This window comes from Giraffa tippelskirchi, chromosome 2 (genome assembly GCF_054371585.1).
Source record: "Giraffa tippelskirchi isolate mGirTip1 chromosome 2, T2T-mGirTip1v1.2.pri, whole genome shotgun sequence".
NCBI lineage: Eukaryota > Metazoa > Chordata > Mammalia > Artiodactyla > Giraffidae > Giraffa > Giraffa tippelskirchi.
The window spans coordinates 103,438,552-103,458,560 of NC_137276.1; the positions used below are offsets into that span (position 1 = coordinate 103,438,552).

At 43.4% G+C, this 20,009-nt stretch overlaps 1 protein-coding gene across 7 annotated transcripts in view; it reads right to left on the reverse strand.

Annotated features, from left to right (window-relative positions):
• Positions 1–1,377: 1,377 nt before the first annotated feature.
• Positions 1,378–20,009, reverse strand: part of NEK11 (NIMA related kinase 11) — a 278,952-nt gene continuing 260,320 nt past the window's right edge. For all 7 annotated transcript variants that reach the window (XM_081569880.1, XM_081569871.1, XM_081569867.1 and 4 more), the window contains one exon: positions 1,378–2,199. In XM_081569880.1, the coding sequence (XP_081426006.1) occupies positions 1,908–2,199 (292 nt within the window). In that variant the 3' untranslated portion in view covers positions 1,378–1,907. The remainder of the gene's footprint in view (positions 2,200–20,009) is intronic.

Here is a 20,009-nt window from a genome sequence, read left to right on the forward strand (position 1 = left end):
GGCATTTCTGAAATATATATGTTTTTTTACAAAGCCACGCACTAGCAGGGCTTCTTTATTCCTTCATTCCTGTGACTGCTTCATAACAAGCAGCTTCCTAGCTCTCCAATTGCTCAGCCAGTTTCCACTCACCATCTTGCAATCTGGTCAGCGATAAATGCCCACACTGAGTATGGCCGAGGGACAAAGCGTTTTCCCAATGGTAAAATCCAAAAGGAATTTTGTAGTCATTTTAAATCCTGTGCTGCCACTCTCAGTAAACTAACCATCAGGTAAACACAGTGAGCTGCTTTTATAAGACAGGGAGCTCTGATCCAAGATGGTATTTCTTCCTAGCTTTCCTTTCTGTGATGGCTGATACAGCGCACAGCATAAATCCTGGGGGATAACATGTTTTCCTCCTGCACCTGTCTTCCTAGACATTGTAGGGGACAAGAATAGACCACCTCCAAATATGCCACTTCGGCATAAGGATTATTTTGAGCTGAAAGTAATTAAGAAAACAGCAGATGCAGGAAGAGCTCTGTTAAAAGCATCATTTCCCATGAGAAAAACACCCTCCCTGACTGGGGAAAGGATAACATTTTTATCACTGGAGATGGGGCGCCAATGCCGAGACAGATCTGTGCAGACTCCTAACTCACCCCTTATAAGCCACCAGTTCCATGTGTCTCCTTTTCACGGCCCCACAGTTCACCCCTCTTGGAGCTCAAATCTCTTTTCCCTCTGTTTTGTCACATCTCCACATATTGATCCCTGCTCTTTTGTCAAAATAGTGTTTAAGTTGTCAGGCCTGTTTCTTTGGCATTTTTACTTCTCTCTAAAACGCACCCCCGACACACACCACATATGCCATGTAAAAACATTAAATCAAACAAAATGTGTATCCTTTTTCTTCTGCTGTCTGCGGTCAGTTTACTTTGAAGACTCCAGCTACAGAACCTAAGAGGGTAAAGGCAGTCTTTTCTCTCCTCCAATATGTTCTTAAATGCAGGGTGATGTTCCCTGGATATGTTTTACTTGTGAAATAGTTGAAAATCTACCTATTTCCTCTTCTGACCCAAAAACTCACCCAGTGTCAGGGAGGAGGAAGTTTCCCCTCTGCCCCTCTTGAGTTCTTGTGACTGGACTAAAAATAAAATTGACACGAGATGGAGTAACAGGGACTTGAACCTGGCCAAAACCCAGTTTGGGACTCCAACCCACGTGGCCAAGACTCTCTCACTCTCTCTCTCTGGTGAAAAGACTTGATGAAGTAAGATTCTTACAGTAATGAGCACAGCACTGGACAATAATAGGCAACAAGCAAAGTCTTAGCTCCTCTAAGTAATAATTATCCTTAGATGGACGTTCTACATTCAACAAGATACTTCTGGATAGGACAAGAGGAAAATAGGTGATTTATTTTATAGCCACGAATAAAAGAATAAAAGTCTTTAATACTCCTTGGATGAGTTTGGGGAATACATCACAGAAAGGATTCGCTCTATCCCTACACATATGCACTTCTTGCTTGTTAGGCATTCAAGGGTAAAGTGGACCGAAAGCAGGTAACCTGAGACAGGTACATCTGGCCCCTGAGAAGCAGTTCAGCATGTCAGAGGCTGGGGACCAACCCCCCTCAGGAGCAGGCTGCCCACAGTCCCTGGAGACTCAGAGCAGTCGGCACTGAGTGGAAATGTGCAGAGCACGTGGCTTCTCCCAGGCCAAGGCCAGGTGAGCCAACCCTGCTGGAGACCCAAAGGCACTAGAGCAGGACTACTCTTCAGGAAGACAAACTGATCCGTGTGCCTGTCTCACAGTATAGACTTGACAACACTAAGGCCCAGGTTTACTACTCTCTGAAGGAGAGCGACAAGGGATGGAAGGTAGAGACCGCTGCTCTGCACCCAAGTCCCAGGACAGAGTCAGCGACGGTGATGATGGATTTTCACAGGCACCTTGTCCGCTGGAACCCGCTTGTTTCTGATAGTCACCTCATGATGGTTCTGGGGAAGAGTGACCCCTTCTGCGCTGGTGATCAGCAACTGCTCCTCAAAGTAGAGTAGTTGGTCAACCTCAAAACAGTCGCTGGCTCGAGGCACCACTGTTTCCAGAGACGCCCAGACCTCTGCCTCGCTGGCTCCCTGCTGCCTTGCTCTCTTGAGGTAACTGTAGACCTCCTCAAACACCTCCGCCCCCAGCTTCTGCACAGCGGATCTGCCAGGCAAGTCAGGAAAGAGCAAGAAAAGTTACACACTGAGAAATCGTACAGTCAGCCCTGTGTGTCCACAGGTGGTTGAATCTAGGGGCGCAGAACCTGTGGATACCAAGGGTGACTGCACTGCCATTTTATACAAGGCACTTGAGCACCCATGGAGTCTGGTATCTGCAGAGGGCAGGTGCATTTCCTGGAACCAACCCTCCGTGGATACCATGTTTGTGTTTTTCTGGATATCATGCTTTTTAAAGTCATTAATTAGCGACTTTCCTGGTGGTCCAGTGGCTGAGACTCCGTGCTCACAAGGCAGGGGACCCAGGTTTGATTCCCTCCACAGGGAAACAGATCCCACACACTGCGCTCTCAATGAAGGAGGGCTGGTTGATCCATGATGAGGCAACTAGATCCTACCTGATGCAACTAAGACCCAGAGCAGCCAAACAAATAAATAAGTATATAATTTTTTTTTAATGAAAAATGTTGTGTGATGAATTAGGTTGATGATTATACAGTCGTCCCTTTGGCAGGGCATTTGTTCAGGACCCCCTGCAAATACCAAAACCACGGATGCTCAAGTCTCTTTTATAAAATGGCATAGTATTTGCATACAACTTATGCACATATCATCTCTAGATTACTTACAATACATAATACAATGTAAATGCTATGTAAATACTTGTAAATACAATGTAAATGCTATGTAAATTGTTGCTGGCTTGCAGCAAATTCAAGTTTTGCTTTTTGGAAACTTCTAGAATTTCTTTTTCAAATATTTTTGATCCCCAGTTGGTTGAAGACACAGATGCAGAGCCCAAGGATACTAAGGGGCAAGTATAAATATTTTTATAACTTTAACTGTGAAGAAATGTTTCTTTACTCTTCATTTTAATGAATTTGGTGAAAAGAAAAATCAGAGATTTTTTCCTCCAGAATTTTAAATGCATTACTGCTAGACAATAATGATAGTAACGCTAACAATAACTGAAGGCATTAATCACAAATGCTTTCATTTATTTTTTTAAGCTTTTATTGTACAGTATTGTACAACTTTGTAATTCCTAGAACACATAGAACTGAGTTAGGCATTATGGCAGATAAAAAGAAGTGACTGATCCTGATCTAGTTTACAGGCTTGTAATTACAATGCAAGATATACGCATCTTAAATTTTAACTTACATTTTTATATTAAGTCAGAGCTTACAAAATGCTTTTACATTTATTCTCAAATGACCCTTGTAAACTAGGCAACACATTGAATGTTCATCTCCATTTTACAGATGACAATAGGTATGTTGGCTTTCACAAACTCACACAGCTAGTGGTTGATGGAACTTGAACTCAAACACAGGTCTTGGAACTTCAAGTGCTGGAGAGATTGGCAGCCCTAGGGCCCCACATCCTCCAGCTTGTGTAGGTTTCCCACCTTTGCTAAGAGATGATCAGAACCAAACCCAAGATACTTCACATCTGTAGTCACCTCAGCCACTCTCAGAAATTCACACTTTCCTTGCTGACACGTACAAAACCACAGTCAGATCCTATGACTTCACTGCCTTAGACTCCTATAACATTAGGGTCTGGTCCCTTCTCTACTCTCATTTATCAGGCTGTGCATAATCTGTCTCCTGCCTCCCTCCACCAACCTGCTCTGTCTTGTCCACAGCGTGCCTTAGCCATTAGGTTCCAATCACACCTCCTTTCTGTTCCTTAAATACAACCCAAGCTTATTCCCACCTCTGGGCCTGTGCACAAGCTGTACCCTCTTCCCTAAAATGCTCCTCCCTTTGATCTTTACATTGCTGCTTCCTTCTTGCCATTCAGATCTCAGCTTAAATATCACCTTTTTGGAGAAACCATCCTTCACCACTGAGTCTAAGAGATCCATCCAGTTGTTCCACAGGATCACAGCACCTGAACTATTTGCACAGCACATATTACTTTTGATATTTTCCTTCCATCTTTTTGTGTGTATCTGTTTGCTGTTGGCCTCTCCCTACTTCCCTAATTAGCATACAAATTCCATAAAGGAGGGACTCAGCACCTAGAACAGGACCAGGCATTCAGTAGGTGCTCAGGAAAGACTTGGGGAATGAAGGAATGACCTAGACGGCCACTAAGTGCCATCAAACACTGTCTCATGAAAGTTCATGGTTGGGAAAGTCAGGGATACCTTGTGGAAGAGGAGGAGGCACTATCTCACTTGAGCTATAACAGCTGGAGGACATGTGTAGGAGCAGCGGGAGACCAGTGAGGTACCTGGCAGGTGTGGAGGATGCGCAAAGAAGTGGGTGAGAACCACATGAACACAACATTAAAGAAACCTTAGAATGAGATTATTAATATTAACCGTTGATGATAAAGAAGTCCCAAATGTCCCCTGAAACCATACTAACAGTTCTTGCACTTTCCCTGTGTGCCAGGCTCCATTCTGAGCATCATCTCAGATCATCCCTTTAAATCTTCATAACAACAGTGTAGATAGACATTATTGTTATTCCCATTTTACAGATGAAGAAACTGAGATACTAAATGTATATATATGTGTGTGTGTATATATATATATGTATATATATATATATATAGAGAGAGAGAGAGAGAGAGAGAGGGTATTATATAACCTGCCCACCAGCACCTAACTTTTAAGTGGTGGAGCTGGAATGTGAGTCCCAGTAGTTTCACTCCAGTACTCATTCTTTTCATCACTAGGATACGGACTTCGGATTCAGAGAGATCAGAGTTGGATCCTGGCTCTCCCTTTCACAGTCTGCATGACCTCGTGCCAGTTACTTAACCTCTCCGAGGCTTGGGTTTTTCATATTTAAGTGGCATTTACACACACACAGGTGGCTCAGTGGTGAAGAATCTGCCTGCCAGTTTAGGAAACAGGTGATGGCAGGTTTGATCCCTGGGTTGGGAAGATCCCCTGGAGTAGGAAATGGCAAACCACTCCAGTATTCTTGCCTGGAAAAATTCCATGGACAGAGGAGCCTGGCAGGCTACAGTCCATGGGGTCACAAAGAGTTGGACATGACTGAATGACTGAGTGCACACCCACACATACACACACATTTTAGCAGAGTACCTGTTGCCTACCAGGAACCTGATAACCATTGTTTTACTCTCATGTACATTATTGTTGCTTCCTCAGTGGTGAATTACACAGTAATCCTACTTTAGTTCCACTGGGAGCTTCAAGTAATTTTGTTGTTTTACCGCCAATTGAGACACTATTTTAAATAGTTTTCTTTTCTAGCTGAATTTTGGGGAAAAAATGACATAAAAAGACTGGTGGCACAGTGGGATTTAAGAAAAAGTAATTTTGTAGAGAGAAAACCAAGTTTAACAGAAAGCATTAAGAAACACAGATTGTTCTTTAGACACAGTTTAAGGAAACCTTGAAAAATGATTTTACAGAACATAAGAAATTCCTGCACATTAAATATGTATGAGGCACCACAGGAATAGAAGAGTGCCATGAGCTCTCCCTTTAATACCACTGTCTTAATGGTCACTGGCGCTAACAAGTACCAGGAACCTTTATGAAAGGTGGATTTTGTACTACTTCTCTCCACGTCTAGTATTTCCAATGTCTGACTCTGAATCTTGTGGGCAGAGACAGACGACCCACTTTCCATGCTTGGGTAACACGTGACACCCCTACATGGGATGTGTGACTTTTAGGCCCTTTCTGAAAATGGTGTTGCCTTCTGTTCTGTACCCTGTGCAATAGGTTCTTGTTGGGTACCCGGTTACAGCTAACCATTCCTGGAAGGGCTATTTTATTTGTGATCTAAACATCCTCCAGCAAATGTTGATGAATAAACGCACTATCTAAAAAGCAAAATCCATCTAGGTATAATTTATGAAACATACCTAAAATATAGGACATTGAAAGGTTGAGAGTAAGCAAATCTAAAAATAAAAGATATGCCAGCCAAATAAAAACCAAAAGAAATCTGCATTAGTATATATGTTTTATGAGACAAAATAGATTTTAAGGAAAAAAAAAAGCATTAATAGAATAAAGAATGCCACTAGATAATGAAAACAGTTCCACCAGGAAGAAAACTTCCACCAGGAAGAAATGAAAATTCTAAATCTGCATGCAACTAATAAAGTAGAATAAAAATACATCAAGTACCGGACTTCCCAGATGCTCCAGTGGTTAAGAATCTGCCTTGCAATGCAGGGGACTCGGTTTAATCCCTGGTTGAGGAATTAAGATCCCATGTGTCTAGAGAGTCTACACGCCGCAAAACAAACCAAAACCAAAAAAAAAAAAAAAAAAAATCCATCAAGCACTACAGGGAGAAATTGTCAGATATATTCTCATAATGTAGTATTACAGTTATTGATATAGGAAAGCATTGGAAAAAATTAGTAACAGAAACCTGAATATACTTAATAAGCTAGATTTAATAGATATATATAGGACCCTCTCCCACCTGATGATTATAGCACCCACACTCTCCCCAGACTCTCATGAAACATTTACAAAAAACTGACCATATACTAGATGACAATTCAAGTTACTACACTTTTCAAATACTGACTTTTATATGAGATCTTGTTATCTGACCACAGTACAATTGTTAGAAACTTGTAACAAAAATATGTGGTAAAGATTTCTGTGTTTGTAAATTTATTTATTCCAAATAAATTGTGGGTCAATAATGAAATCAGGCATGCCATAAACAAATTCATTTTAAGCCAAAAGAAAAGTGACAGGTGCTTTAAGATTTACATGTTGTAAGATGGCAGCATAAATCTACTCTGATACTCAGAAAACAGGCTGTAATATTCCTGCAATGATGTGTTCTAGTATTTTAGGAATCACAAAACAGAAAATTCTATTTCAGGGGTCTTCCCTGCCGTTATCTAAGATTTGGAAAGAGAAGGGAGTGTTTCCTGTGGTTTAAGGGGGAAAAGGGGTTAGTTTTATCAAAAGGAGAACTATCTCTTTAGTTCGGCGGATACCTCAAGTAAAAAGAACTTACATTCTCAAATGAAAAAAAAGTGTATTTTAATTCTTTTTCATCTATTTTGTCCCATGCTTCATATTCTTAATCAATTTTATCCTCTTGTTCAAAGTATTTTAAGTGTTTAAGAGATCCTAAATATCATCTTAGTCCAGATGCTTCTTTTGTAGGCGGGTGCTCTTTGGGTGGATCACCATCCTGCTGAGACAGTGGCAGACTTGGGGAGTTGAAGGAAGTCTCCCATGGTTCTAAAGAAGCTCCAGCTGCCTGGAGAAACCCCCACTATGTATTTGGCTGATTCTCCAGCTGAAAGATTCCCTTAAACAGCCAGGGAGTGCTATACTTACTCCCTCTCCTGTTTCCTCCAAGTCCTGTTTCTCATCCTCCAAACTCCTTCACTAGCCTCTTCTCATGTTTGATTGTTATTTGTAAACAACATATTTATCACATCTATTTACTTTCCCATCAACTACCGATTGCTCTGTGTGCCCTCTCTTTCTCCCAGGGCTGTAAAGAAGAGGGCTATGTCAATGTAGTTCTTTAGTGTTAGTCCCTCAGTCATGTCCGACTCTTTGCAACCCCATGGACTGTAGCCCGCCAGGCTCCCCTGTCCATGGGGATTCTCCAGGCAAGAATACTGGAGTGGGTTGCCATTCCTTCTCCAGGGGATCGTCCCAATGCAGGGATAGAACCCTGGTCTCCTGCACTGAAGGCAGATTCTTTACCAACTACCTGAGCCACCGGAAAATTAGTTCAAGGATGGCACACAAAAATGTGCTCACATTCTAAACATTATTTTAGTTGGAAGCAATCTCAAACTTACAGAAGAGTTACAGGTATAGTTCAAAGAACGCTTTTTGCTGACCTGATGTTCCTTTCTCCTGTATTTTGTGTTTATTCTTTACAAATAAAGACTGCGTGTGTATTCCTTACAAATAAAGACACTCTCTTACATAACCACAGACCAAGCAGAAAAATCACAAAATTACCACTGATACATTACTGTCATCTAGTTCTCTAATCCATTCAATTTTCCCCAGTTGTCCAAGTTCACTTCATTCAGTTGCTCAGTTGTGTCCGACTCTGTGACCCTGGGGACTGTAACACGCCAGTCTTCCCTGTATATCACCAACTCCCAGAGCTTGCTCAAACTCATGTCCATTGAGCTAGTGATGCCATCCAACCATCTCATTCTCTGTCAGCCCCTTCTCCTCCTGTCTTCAATCTTTCCCAGCAACAGGGTCTTTTCAAATGAGTCAGTTCTTCACATCTGGTGGCCAAAGTATTGGAGTTTCAGCTTCAGCATCAGTCCTTCCAATGAATGTTCTGGATTGCACCCAGGTCTCCCACATTGCAGGTGTATTCTTTACCAGCTGAGGCACCAGGGAAGCCCACGAATACTGGAGTGGGTAGCCTATCCCTTCTCCAGTGGATCTTCCTGACCCAGGATTCAAACCGGGGTCTCCTGCAATCCTGGTGGATTCTTTACCAGGGAAGCCTTAAAGCTGTAAACTTTACCCCATTTCTGCAATAGCTATCCGCCCTCCCTGCTTTGTATTTTCTTCCTAGCATTGTTACTTTCTACTGTACTCTGCTTTTCCTTTATATTTATGATTTGTCAATCATCCCACTTGAAAATAAAGTTCCTTATTATTGTTGTTCAGTCGCTCAGTCATGCGACCCCATGGACTGCAGCATGCCAGGCTTCCCTGTCCTTCCTGGAGTTTGCTCAAACTCATGTCATTCAAATTGGTGATGCCAACCAACCATCTCTCGACCTCTGTCATCCCCTTCTCCTCCTGCCTTCAATCTTTCCCAGCATCAGGGTCTTTTCTAATGAGTCGGCTGTTCGCATTAGGTGGCCAAAGTATTGGAGCTTCAGCTTCAGCATTAGTCCCTTCAATGAATATTCAGGATTGATTTCCTTTAGGATGGGCTGGTTTGATCTCCTTGCAGTCCAAGGGACTCTCAAGAGTCTTCTCCAACACCACAGTTCAAAAGCATCAGTTTTTCAGTGTTCAGCCTCCTTTATGGTCCAACACTCACATCCGTACATGACTACTGGTAAAACCATAGCTTTGACTATACGGACCTTTGTTGGCAAAGTAATATCCCTGCTTTCTAATATGCCGTCTAGGTTGGTCATAGCTTTTCTCCAAGGAGCAAGTGTCTTTTAATTTCAAGGCTGCAGTCACCATCTGCAGTGATTTTGGTCCATAGTATAGGGATTATTTTCACCATTTTTGTTCACTGATCCTGCTGCTTGGAACAGTGTCTGGTGCAGAACAAGTACACAGTAAATACTTGTTAGATGAATGAATAAATGCCTTGAAAGCCAAGTAAGAAAGGAATAAGGTGATTTATACAATTTTATTTAAAAATATTTGCATCTGAGATGGGAGGTCAAGATGGTAAAGTAGGAAAATTCTGAGCTCACCTCCTGCCATTAAGATTATAACTACTCACAAAGCAATGATCTCTAAGAACAACCTGAAGATTAGCAGGAGAGATTTTTCTACAACTAGAGATATAAGAAGGAACCTCAGTGAGATGGTAGGAAGTGCAAAAATGGGTCTAGCCACACCCTATGGTCAGTGACCCACGAATGAGATGGAAATCACAAGTGCAGAAGTTCTCCCTGAGGAGCAAGGGGTCCAAGCCCAACATCAAATTCCATAGCCTGGGGACCTTGCATGGAGATGATTGGGCCCCAAAAGTCAGGCTTTGAAAACCAGCTGGGCTTCCATCTGGGAGAGCTGGAGGGCTACAGGAAACAGAGAATCTGCTCTTTTAAATGGCACGTGCAAAATCTCACAGGCTCCAAGTCCCAGCAAAGGGGCAGGATTTTAAAAGGATCCTGAGTGAGACCCACTTGCTGATCTTAGAGAGCCTCCTGGAGAGGCAGGAGGCAGTGGGGGACTCCTCCTGGAGAAGGAGATGCTGGAAGCAGACATTTTTGGGATCTCCTTTTATTGTATTAACACTGGCACTGGCAAGTACCACTTGGGAATCCTGTCTCTAGCCAATTAGACCAGGGGCCTTCCTTGCCCACCAGTGGACACAAGGTAACCACAAGCCGCAGCCAGCAGGGGGCCAGCCTGCTTATGTGCTCACCCACAGTATCGGCCCCACCACAACAGAAGTGCACACACAACTCAGGTCAGGAACACCCCTAGAGCATACAGGTCTGGCAGCCCGTGTGGGGTGTGCAGCTGGGCCGATAGAATAGCTCCTGCAAGGATGTCTCCACTTCTTCAGTACACACACAGTGGAATATCAGCCACAAAAAAGAATGAAATCTTGCCATTTTCAACAACATGGATAAATCTAGAGGGCACTGTATTAAATGAAACAAGTCAGATAGAGAAAGACAAATACCGTGTGACTTCACTTATACGGGGAATCTAAAAACAAAACAAATGAACAAACAAAAGGAAAACAGACTCATAGATACAGTGAACAAACAGATAGTTGCCAGAGGGGAGGGGGTGGGGGTTGGGGGAAATAGGAGAAGGGAATTAAGAGGTACAAACTGCCACTTCTAAAATTAAAAAGTCCCAGCATTCTGTTGTATTCCACAGGTAATGTCATTGATGTTGCTCTAATAGCTTTGTTGGGAGACAGATGGTTACTAGATTTACTGTGGCCATCACTCTGTAATATATTTAACTTTGAATCTTTATGTTGTACACTTGAGACTAACATAATATTATACATCAATTACATTTCAATTAAAAGATAAAAATATATGCATGCCTAGTATTGTTGAAGAATTAGCACCTAGTGAAATTACAATCTAATTTTGCAAAGTGTAAGGTCACTGTTGTGATTTTTAGCTGTTTTTCAAGTCCAAGATAAAAATCTGATCAAGTGTAGTTTTCAGTCAGTCATCAGTTCAGTCACTCAGTCGTGTCCAACTCTTTGCGACCCCATGGACTGCAGCATGCTCAAACTCATGTCCATCGAGGTGGTGATGTCATCCAACCATATCATCCTCTGTCGTCCCCCTCTCCTCCTGCCTTCAATCTTTCCCAGCATCAGGGTGTTTTACAATGAGTCAGTTCTTCACAACAGATGGTCGAAGTATTGGAGCTTCTGCTTCAGCATCAGTCCTTCCAATGAATATTCAGGACTGATTTCCTTTAGAATTGACTGGCTTGATCTCCTTGCAGTCCAAGGGACTCTTAAGAGTCTTCTCCAACACCACAGTTCAAAAGCATCAATTTTCGGCACTGAGCTTTCTTTATAGTCCAACTCTCACATCCATACATGACTGCTGGAAAAACCATAGCTTTGACTGGACGGACCTTTGTTGATAAAGTAATGTCTCTGCTTTTTAATAAGCTGTCTAGGTTGGTCATAACTTTTCTTCCAAGGAGAAGGGTCTTTTAATTTCATGGCTGCAGTCACCATCTGCAGTGATTTTGGACCCTAAAAAATAAAGTCTGTCACTGTTTCCACTGTTTCCCCATCTATTTCCCATGAAGTATTGGGACCAGATGCCATGATCTGAATGTTGAGTTTTAAGCCAACTTTTTTACTCTCACCTTTCACTTTCATCAAGAGGCTCTTTAGTTCTATCTGAGGTTATTGATATTTCTCCTGGCAATCTTGATTCGAGCTTGTGCTTCACCCAGTCCAGCATTTCTCATGATGTACTCTGTATATAAGTTAAATAAGCAGGGTGACAATATATGGCCTTGATATACTCCTTTCCCAATTTGGAACCAGTCCGTTGTTCCTTGTCGGGGTCTAACTGTTGCCTCTTGAGCTGCATACAGGCTTCTCAGGAGGCAGGTAAGGTGGTCTGGTATTCCCAGCTCTTTAAGAATTTTCCACAGTTTGCTGTCATCCATACAGTTAAAGGCTTTGGCATAGTCAATAAAGCAGAAGTCGATGTTTTTCTGGAGCTCTCTTGCTTTTTCAGTGATCCAACAGATGTTGGCAATTTGATGTCTGGTTCCTCTGCCTTTTCTAAATCCAGCTTGAACATCTGGAAATTCACAATTCACGTACTATTGAAGCCTGGCTTGGAGAATTTTGAGCATTACTTTGCTAGCATGTGAGATGAGTGCAACTGTGCAGTAGTTTGACCATTTTTTGGCATTGCCTTTCTTTGTGATTGAAATGAAAACTGGAAAAGTTCCAGTCCTGTGGCCACTGCTGAGTTTTCCAAATTTGCTGGCATACTGAGTGCAGCACTTTAACAGCATCATCTTCTAGGACTTGAAATCGCTCAACTGGAATTCCATCACCTCCACTAGCTTTGTTTGGAGTGATGCTTCCTAGGTCCACTTGACTTCGGATTCCAGGATGTCTGGCTCTAGGTGAGTGATCACAGGATCGTGGTTATCTCAGTCATGAAGATCTTTTTTGTGTAGTTCTTCTGTATATTCTTGCCACCTCTTCTTAATATCTTCTGCTTCTGTTAGGTCCATACTGTTTCTGTCCTTGATTGTGCCCATCTTTGCATGAAATGTTCCCTTGCTATCTCTAATTTTCTTGAGGAGATCTCCAATCTTTCCCATTCTATTGTTTTCCTCTATTTCTTTGCCTTGATCTCTGAGGAAGGCTTTCTTATCTCTCCTTGTTATTCTTTGGAACTCTGCATTCACTTGGGTATATCTTTCCTTTTATCCTAAGCCTTCAGTGTCTCTTCTTTTTTCAGCTATTTGTAAGGCCTCCTCAGACAACCATTTTGCCTTTTTGCATTTGTTTTTCTTGGGGATGGTCTTGATCTCTACCTCCTGTATAATCCCGAACCTCTGTCCCTAGTTCTTCAGGCAGTCTGTCTATCAGATCTAACCCCTTGAATGTGTTTGTCACTTCCACTGTGTAATCATAAGGTCATTCCTAATGGCCTGTGGTTTTCCCTACTTTCTCCAATTTAAGTCTGAATTTGGCATAAAGAGTAGTTTTGAGTATTTTCTATTTTATTTTCATCCTTATTTCAAGTGGATTGGCTTTATCATCTTTGGATAAAAATGACCTCATATTTCTTTGAGTGAAAAGGAATGCACCTTGTTCTTTTAAAAAACAATTCTATGTGTTAGTGGCTGTGTCTGTTTCGTACATTCCCTCTGGGGCATCCAGAGTGTGCTGAGAGTGCTGAGGCCTCAGGGAAGGACGGAGGGAGTGAGCAGGCAAGGCCGCTCTGCAGCTCTCACTCTCTGCATGGGAGTTCAATGAGGCAGAGAGCAGCATCCAGGGGATTCTTCCCTCTGTTCTGAACAGTATTTTTAGCTTAACAGCAGAAAATATTTGACACCATCCCCTTCCTAGAAAGACCACACGCAATTTCTCTTCAGGGAGAAGGAACGAGTTTCCACCCGCCCTGCTGCATCATCAGGTTTCAGACCCCCTTAGCGCTGTCCTGTCTCTGAGGTTTAACAGGAAAGTCTCCCTCTTGCCTAGCACTGATTTGGTTTGCAAACTATTTCTCTCCCAGTAGAAGTTCCGCAGTAATGGCCACATTCGCATTTCCTGTTTCCAGATTAATTAGCCTCTTAAGGAGCGTGAAACTGAAAGCAAAGGCCTTTTGTCTCTTTTCTGGTCTGCTCCCTCACTTGGTTTGGGGCCCCGCTGGGGATACAGGGCCTTTCTTAGTCATCTTTGTACCCAGCATTGTCCTGACACAAAACTGCCCCAGTGTTACTCATTCAGCACATTTTTAATAAGCACCTAGTGCTTGCCAAGTTCTAAGATGCAGCCATAAGCCCGTGATGTCACAGAACTCATACTTTAGTGGGAAAATGACAAATATAAAATAAATAAAGAAATAAGGTAATTTCAGATTTTTGTCTTTTGCTGCAAAGGAAATAAACCGGGAAACAGAAGAGGGCGAGCAGGGCTGCCTAGAAGAGGGCTTGAATCCCCCAGCAAGGAGGAGGCAGAAAAGGTGCTTCTAGGGGGGCTGTGACACCAGGCCCTGTCAGTTGAACCAGCTCCTGCATCTTCCTGACAGACCTTCAGGTAGAGGAAGCAAGGCCCACCTCTAACATTTGTGGAGATGGAGCAAGAAGACCAGTGGCCCACACGTGTCAAAATATTTATAAGTTGTGAACCAAGCTCACGAAGTGTTAAACAAAATATGACCTACCTTCTTACCCTGACAAATTAACTTCATAGAGGCCTAGAAGGCCAGCTCTAGTATTCTCAGACTTCTGAGTTCTGCACCGAAACACGGCAGAGCTGGCTGAGCCAACCCCAACCCTTGTCCCTAGATGCACACCCTGCCCCTGCCCCCTCTCTCCCCAGCCTGGCTCCAGCTCCTACTGTGAGGGGTCTCTGCACTCATGCTTGACACCTCAGCCCCCATGTCCAAGAGCCACTGATGCCTTCTGCAGACGGCCAGCCACCCTGTGGCCACCTCAGACTTAGGGCTGTGCGAACTGGTAGCACAGACCACCCATGGGAGGAGGGCCTAAGGCAGAGGCCCACAGATTCTAGAAATGAACTCAGGTCATTTGGGCAGAGAATTGCAGGGTCCCAGGTGACCAGGGCACAGTCTGAAGAGGAGACCCAGGCTCTGAGGATGCCAGTGCCCTTGGCCTTGTGGGGTCCTGGGAGGATGACCACAGGGGCACCCTCGACAGGCAGGTCCAGTCCTGGCCCTTTTGCCTGAGGCCTAGGGATGAGACTAGGAGGGAGGCTGCCTTTGTCAATATGATTAAGGAAAACCTCTCTGCGGGGGCAGTGTTAGGAATGGCATTTGAATGGAGACTTGGATGGCCAGGTTCACTGGGAGCAGAGCATTCCCAGCTGAGGGAAGAGGCGGCCAGGCAGGTTAAGCTCTGCGTGGAAGGAAAGCAGCCTGGGTGACGGGGGCCTGACTCAGAGCAGCAGAACGACAGGCAGTGAGGGCAGACGCTCAGGCAGGGCAGCGAGCTTGGAGGATGAGGAAGGGGTTCTGCCTTGACCTGTATGCAGTGGGGCCTTTGAAGGGCCGACAAGATCTGAGCCTTGTTATAACCTGATCACTCTGGTCCTGTGTGAAGTGGGTGAATCACAAGGAGCCACTGTCAAGGGCAAATCAAGAGATTTGAGCACCACACAAAAGGCTTCAGTGCCCTTGATGTAAAGATCCTTGTGACTAGTTCTTCCCCAAACTTCAGTACCAAGAAAACTCTCCTACTAAGCTGGTTCTTGTTGATTCAGAGGGTTTCTCCTCTTGTCCAGGCCACCTGGAAGCTCAGAGCTGAGTTGATGCTTATTTGCAGGGTAACTGTTCAATTTATCAATCTGGCATCCAATCTCAATTTTTTTTGCCATTCCATGCCTCATACAGAACTTCCCTGCCCACCTGGGGATGGAACCCACGCCCTCTGCATTGGAAGCATGGAGTCTTAACCACTTAACCAGGAAAGTCCTCTAATCTCCATTTTATACATCACTTCCCATATATGTTTTTACAAACTTTTGTCAAAACACCAAAAAGTATATATAAATAGCAATACTAGCTAGAAATGTAAGAAGATGGGACTCAAGACACTGGTACCTGACTAGCAGTTCCTTTGGCAGTGTGTACACCGGAAGTTGTTTGTGTGTTTTGTTTTGATTGCTTGGTGTATTGTAATTGAGGGGCAGGTAACAAGGAGCTTTTAAATGCCTGTTAACCTTTGATACTAACAAATTGTAGCAACTTGTTGACATTCAGTTTCTAATCTTTACAAACAAATGAATGCCATGGCTTTTCATGACCCTCCTAACATTTTTACAAGGATGTCATAAAACATTTTAAGATATATAAAAAAGTATAAAATGTAATACAGTGAACAAGCCTATCCAACTCCAGGTTTATGGATTCAAACATTAGCAAATGCAGCTGAAGCTCTCAAGTCTGTTGCTAATTATAATCCCTTCCCAATCACCAGCTGCTGCTGCTGCTGCTGCTGTCGCTTCAGTCATGTCCGACCATGTGTGACCCCATAGGCGGAAGCCCACCAGGCTCCCCTGTCCCTGGGATTCTCCAGGCAAGAGCACTGGAGTGGGTTGCCATTTCCTTCTCCAATGAATGAAAGTGAAAAGTTAAAGTGAAGTCGCTCAGTTGTGTCCGACTCTCAGCGACCCCATGGACTGCAGCCTACCAGGCTCCTCCGTCCATGGGATTTTCCAGGCAAGAGTACTGGAGTGGGGTGCCATTGCCTTCTCCACCCAATCACCAGAGGTAACCACTATTCTGAATCTGGTGTTTTATCATAAACAAGCATTTAAAAAATACTGTTATTATATATGTAAGTATGTATCCCTCAAAAATAAGTAGCACTGTTTTGTGTGTTTTTACACTTTCAGTAAGTGGTATCATATTTGGGTTTTTTCTTGCCTTTTTTGCTAAAATTGTTGATATTTACCCCCTTTGCTGCCGGGGCTTGCTGATTTTCTGTTTGTGCCAGTCCATCACTATTCTGAATGTTATCCTGATGAAGTACATTTCAGGTTGTCTCTACCACCCCCACCCCGTCACTACCACTTTCACTAACAAAGCTGCTGGGAACATCTGTGAAAACCCTTTCTGGATTGCTTTTACTTCAAACTACAATATATACGCATATGTGTGTGTGTGTGGAAAACCCAGCCTTTCAGACACAGTTCCTACATAAAGTAATTATTTTCAGAATGACTTACCATCATTCATATCCTATCTTTTATAATGACTCCAAGATGAATATTTTATAAGAAAATACAATCTAGAGAGGGATAGAATTACAGAACTTTAAAAAAGTCCTGCAAAGTAACAAGGAGTCATCTAATCAACTGCCTTCATTTTATAGACGAGCAAAGTGACTCCAGGATAGGGGAGGGGCCTCCCCAGTGGTGAGCACTGGGCTTCAAGAATGGACTCTATACTGGCCTCCACGAAGATGGACATACATGTGAGATAAACATAAAATAAACAAATCTTCAGTAAACAAGGCATCTTGAGACGTGGACCACTTGGTGAAGTCCCTCTTGGCTGAATTATGACTGTGCTTCTGTTGGTCAATTCAAACCACTTTCTTGATTTTTCACAAGTGAGTTTCATCCTAACTTTGCTGGAGCCAAAGCAAAGAGCAGGAGATTAAACAGATTTTCTAATCAAACACAAGAATAATTGGATTTGCAAAGGAAAATGAAAAGAAATCACAAAGGAAAAGAAATTAGAACATAAATATGTTTGGGAGAATTCCTCAGAACAAGAGTGAGTTGTTATAGTTGGGGAACTACAGGTTTCCTTGGAGAAGAATGAATTTTAAAAGCTGCCTTTCATTTGATCAGATTCCGTTAAGAACTCTCTCCTTGACTAAACTTTAGTTAGGCTTCTCTGTGTCCATCTTCTGCTCAAGGAGGCCTCATCCTCAGCTGCAGTCCCTGTCCCACTGGGCCCAGTTTAGCAAGGACTCCCATGCCCTTCATGCCTAAGCAATTCCCCTTAGTAATCTTCTGTCCACTGACTTCCTTCCTGTTCACTGGCTACACATCCCCAGCCGTCCCTGTTGTACCCAAGCAGACGTCAGTCTCTCTCCCTTATCACAGCAGTCTTGAGTAAAGTCTTCCTCGCCTGTTTGATTTCTGTCTGGTGCAATTTTTCTGGGACAGATTCACGTCTCAGTGCCAGAAAGTCATTGGGTAGAAACTGCCCATAATGAGAAGGGCCGTGTCTTGGTTAACCTGCAACGGTCTCAGTGCCTGCCTGACGTAGAAGCACAATCACCAGTGGTGCCTGTTCCATTGTCAAAAGGGTCCTGGTTTGGACAATAAATTATATGGTCACCCACATGTGATGTGAAATTTACTGGCTAAATTGTCATTGAGGACCTTAATGACAAGATGACCTACTGGACTTCAAACTGGTGCTATAGCAACTACAAAGGACAAAAGAGGGCAGACTCTTTAGATGAGAACATCTCCTTTTAGTCCTGACTCCCCCCGCCCCCACTCCAAGACATACATAGTTACATCAGATTTGTATCATTTTATTTCCCCAATTAAAATGGTTCTCCATGAATAAAACATGATTTTCATCACTTCGTAGCTCAACATGTTCACTCGTCGCCTTTATTGTACCTCTCCCTTGACGACTACAGATTGGTCTATCACAGTACATTTACCATCAATGAGACATGCATTCCAGAGAGGGAAGAAGGGAGGAGACGAGGCCAGGAAGGCCAACATGCCATAGGCCCGAGGAAAAACAGCTGAGATCAGGGAATCACACCTCATTCTCTGCTGAGTACCAGTAAAGGATGAAATGAATTTGCAAAACAATAATTGAAGCTGACACTGCTCTTGACAGGTGGGGGCAGACCAAGATTGCCCTGTGCTTTCACCTGCTGTGGAAAGAGGGACAGGCGAGAGGGATTCCCCTACAGCCTCCCACCAGGAAGCACTGGGTTTCTTGTCTTCTGCCCTAACCCCAAAGGGGGAGACCCTTCATTAAGGTGAGGTTTGTGAGTAATTTTGAGCAATGGCTTTTATAGTTACTTTCACTTATTTGAAACTGTCAGGGGATGTTTAACAGGAGGATTTCTACGTGCTGTTTCTCATGAATCCTCAAATTGTCAGGGAATGTTTAACAGGAGGATTTCTACATGCTGTTTCTCATAAAACCTCTGTTCCTTATCAAGTGGAACGGCAAGCTGCTTCCAGGACAGAGGTCATGGAATGAGACGGGCTCGGGTCTCCTTCAGTAAACATTCTCCTTAGGCAAAACTAGTTAGTCTCGATCCTCTTTCTTGAGATATGGTTTGTCTCCTGACCTTGTGATTATTATTATTCCCTTGTTCCCTTGGTAATGGTTGCTGTACGTTTGGTTTTCTGACCTTTGTCATTGTCAAAAGAAATTTCTTGTAACACAGCATATATATATACTCATAGAAAGATCATTAAAGTACCCTTCCTCCATCAGAGGCTTGGGTCCAAGTGTCTTTCTTTCTCTCTTTCCTTTTCTCTCTATCTATCTTTCTCTCTTTCATTTTCTTATCGCTGACTCTGGACCACCAGGTCCCAGTCCATTAAAGGACCCCAACAGAAACTATCTGCAAGAGGCCCTTATCCTGCAGAGCGCTCTCAGGTCTGATGGGATGGCTGCAAACTGTCAGCAAGATCTCATGCTCTGGCTTTAAGATACAGATGGGCTGGGGGTGGGGGGCAGCGGAGGGAAAGGATTGAATCAGGATAATCTCCAAATTTCCTCCTACTGGGAAAGTCAAAGATTCTATCCTCAGCTAGGTGTGTTAGCCCCTGTTTTATAGGCAGGACGATTTGAAAGAAGAGAGAGCAAGGTCACTGAAGGGGACCGGTGCCTCTTGACTTCAGCACTCCGTGTGTGACCCGCAGGAGGAGATGGCCAATTTAGAAAGAGGAACCAAGGCTGTCAGAAGGGTGCTTTACCCTGGAAGCAGGACCCCACCTGCAGCATCACCCCTTACTGGAGCTGGTTGGAAATGTAGGCTCTCAGGACCCACCCAGACCTACTGGATCAGATTTTTCTTTTCAGAAGACTCCAAGTGATTCACGTGCACTTTAGAGTCTGAGAATGCTGGCTGCAGCTGTGGATTACACTTTGAATAGCGGGACTCCATAAAGCATTTCAAATTCTGATGTTTTTATGGGATCAGGCTAGCTTTCCAAGCTCTGAGGCATCATTTCCCATACCAGCACCCTCTACAGAATTACTGAACTTAAATTTCTTACAGTATGAGTTTAAATCTGATAAGAGTAATGCTTCCATTGATGGGGTCTTCATCAATTTCAGGCTGACTCTCTCTTTCTCATCTCTTCCCTCTCTCCTTCTCCCTAAAACTCTGATGTGCAGCTTTACATTAGTAATAATCTTGGATTCATAACACAC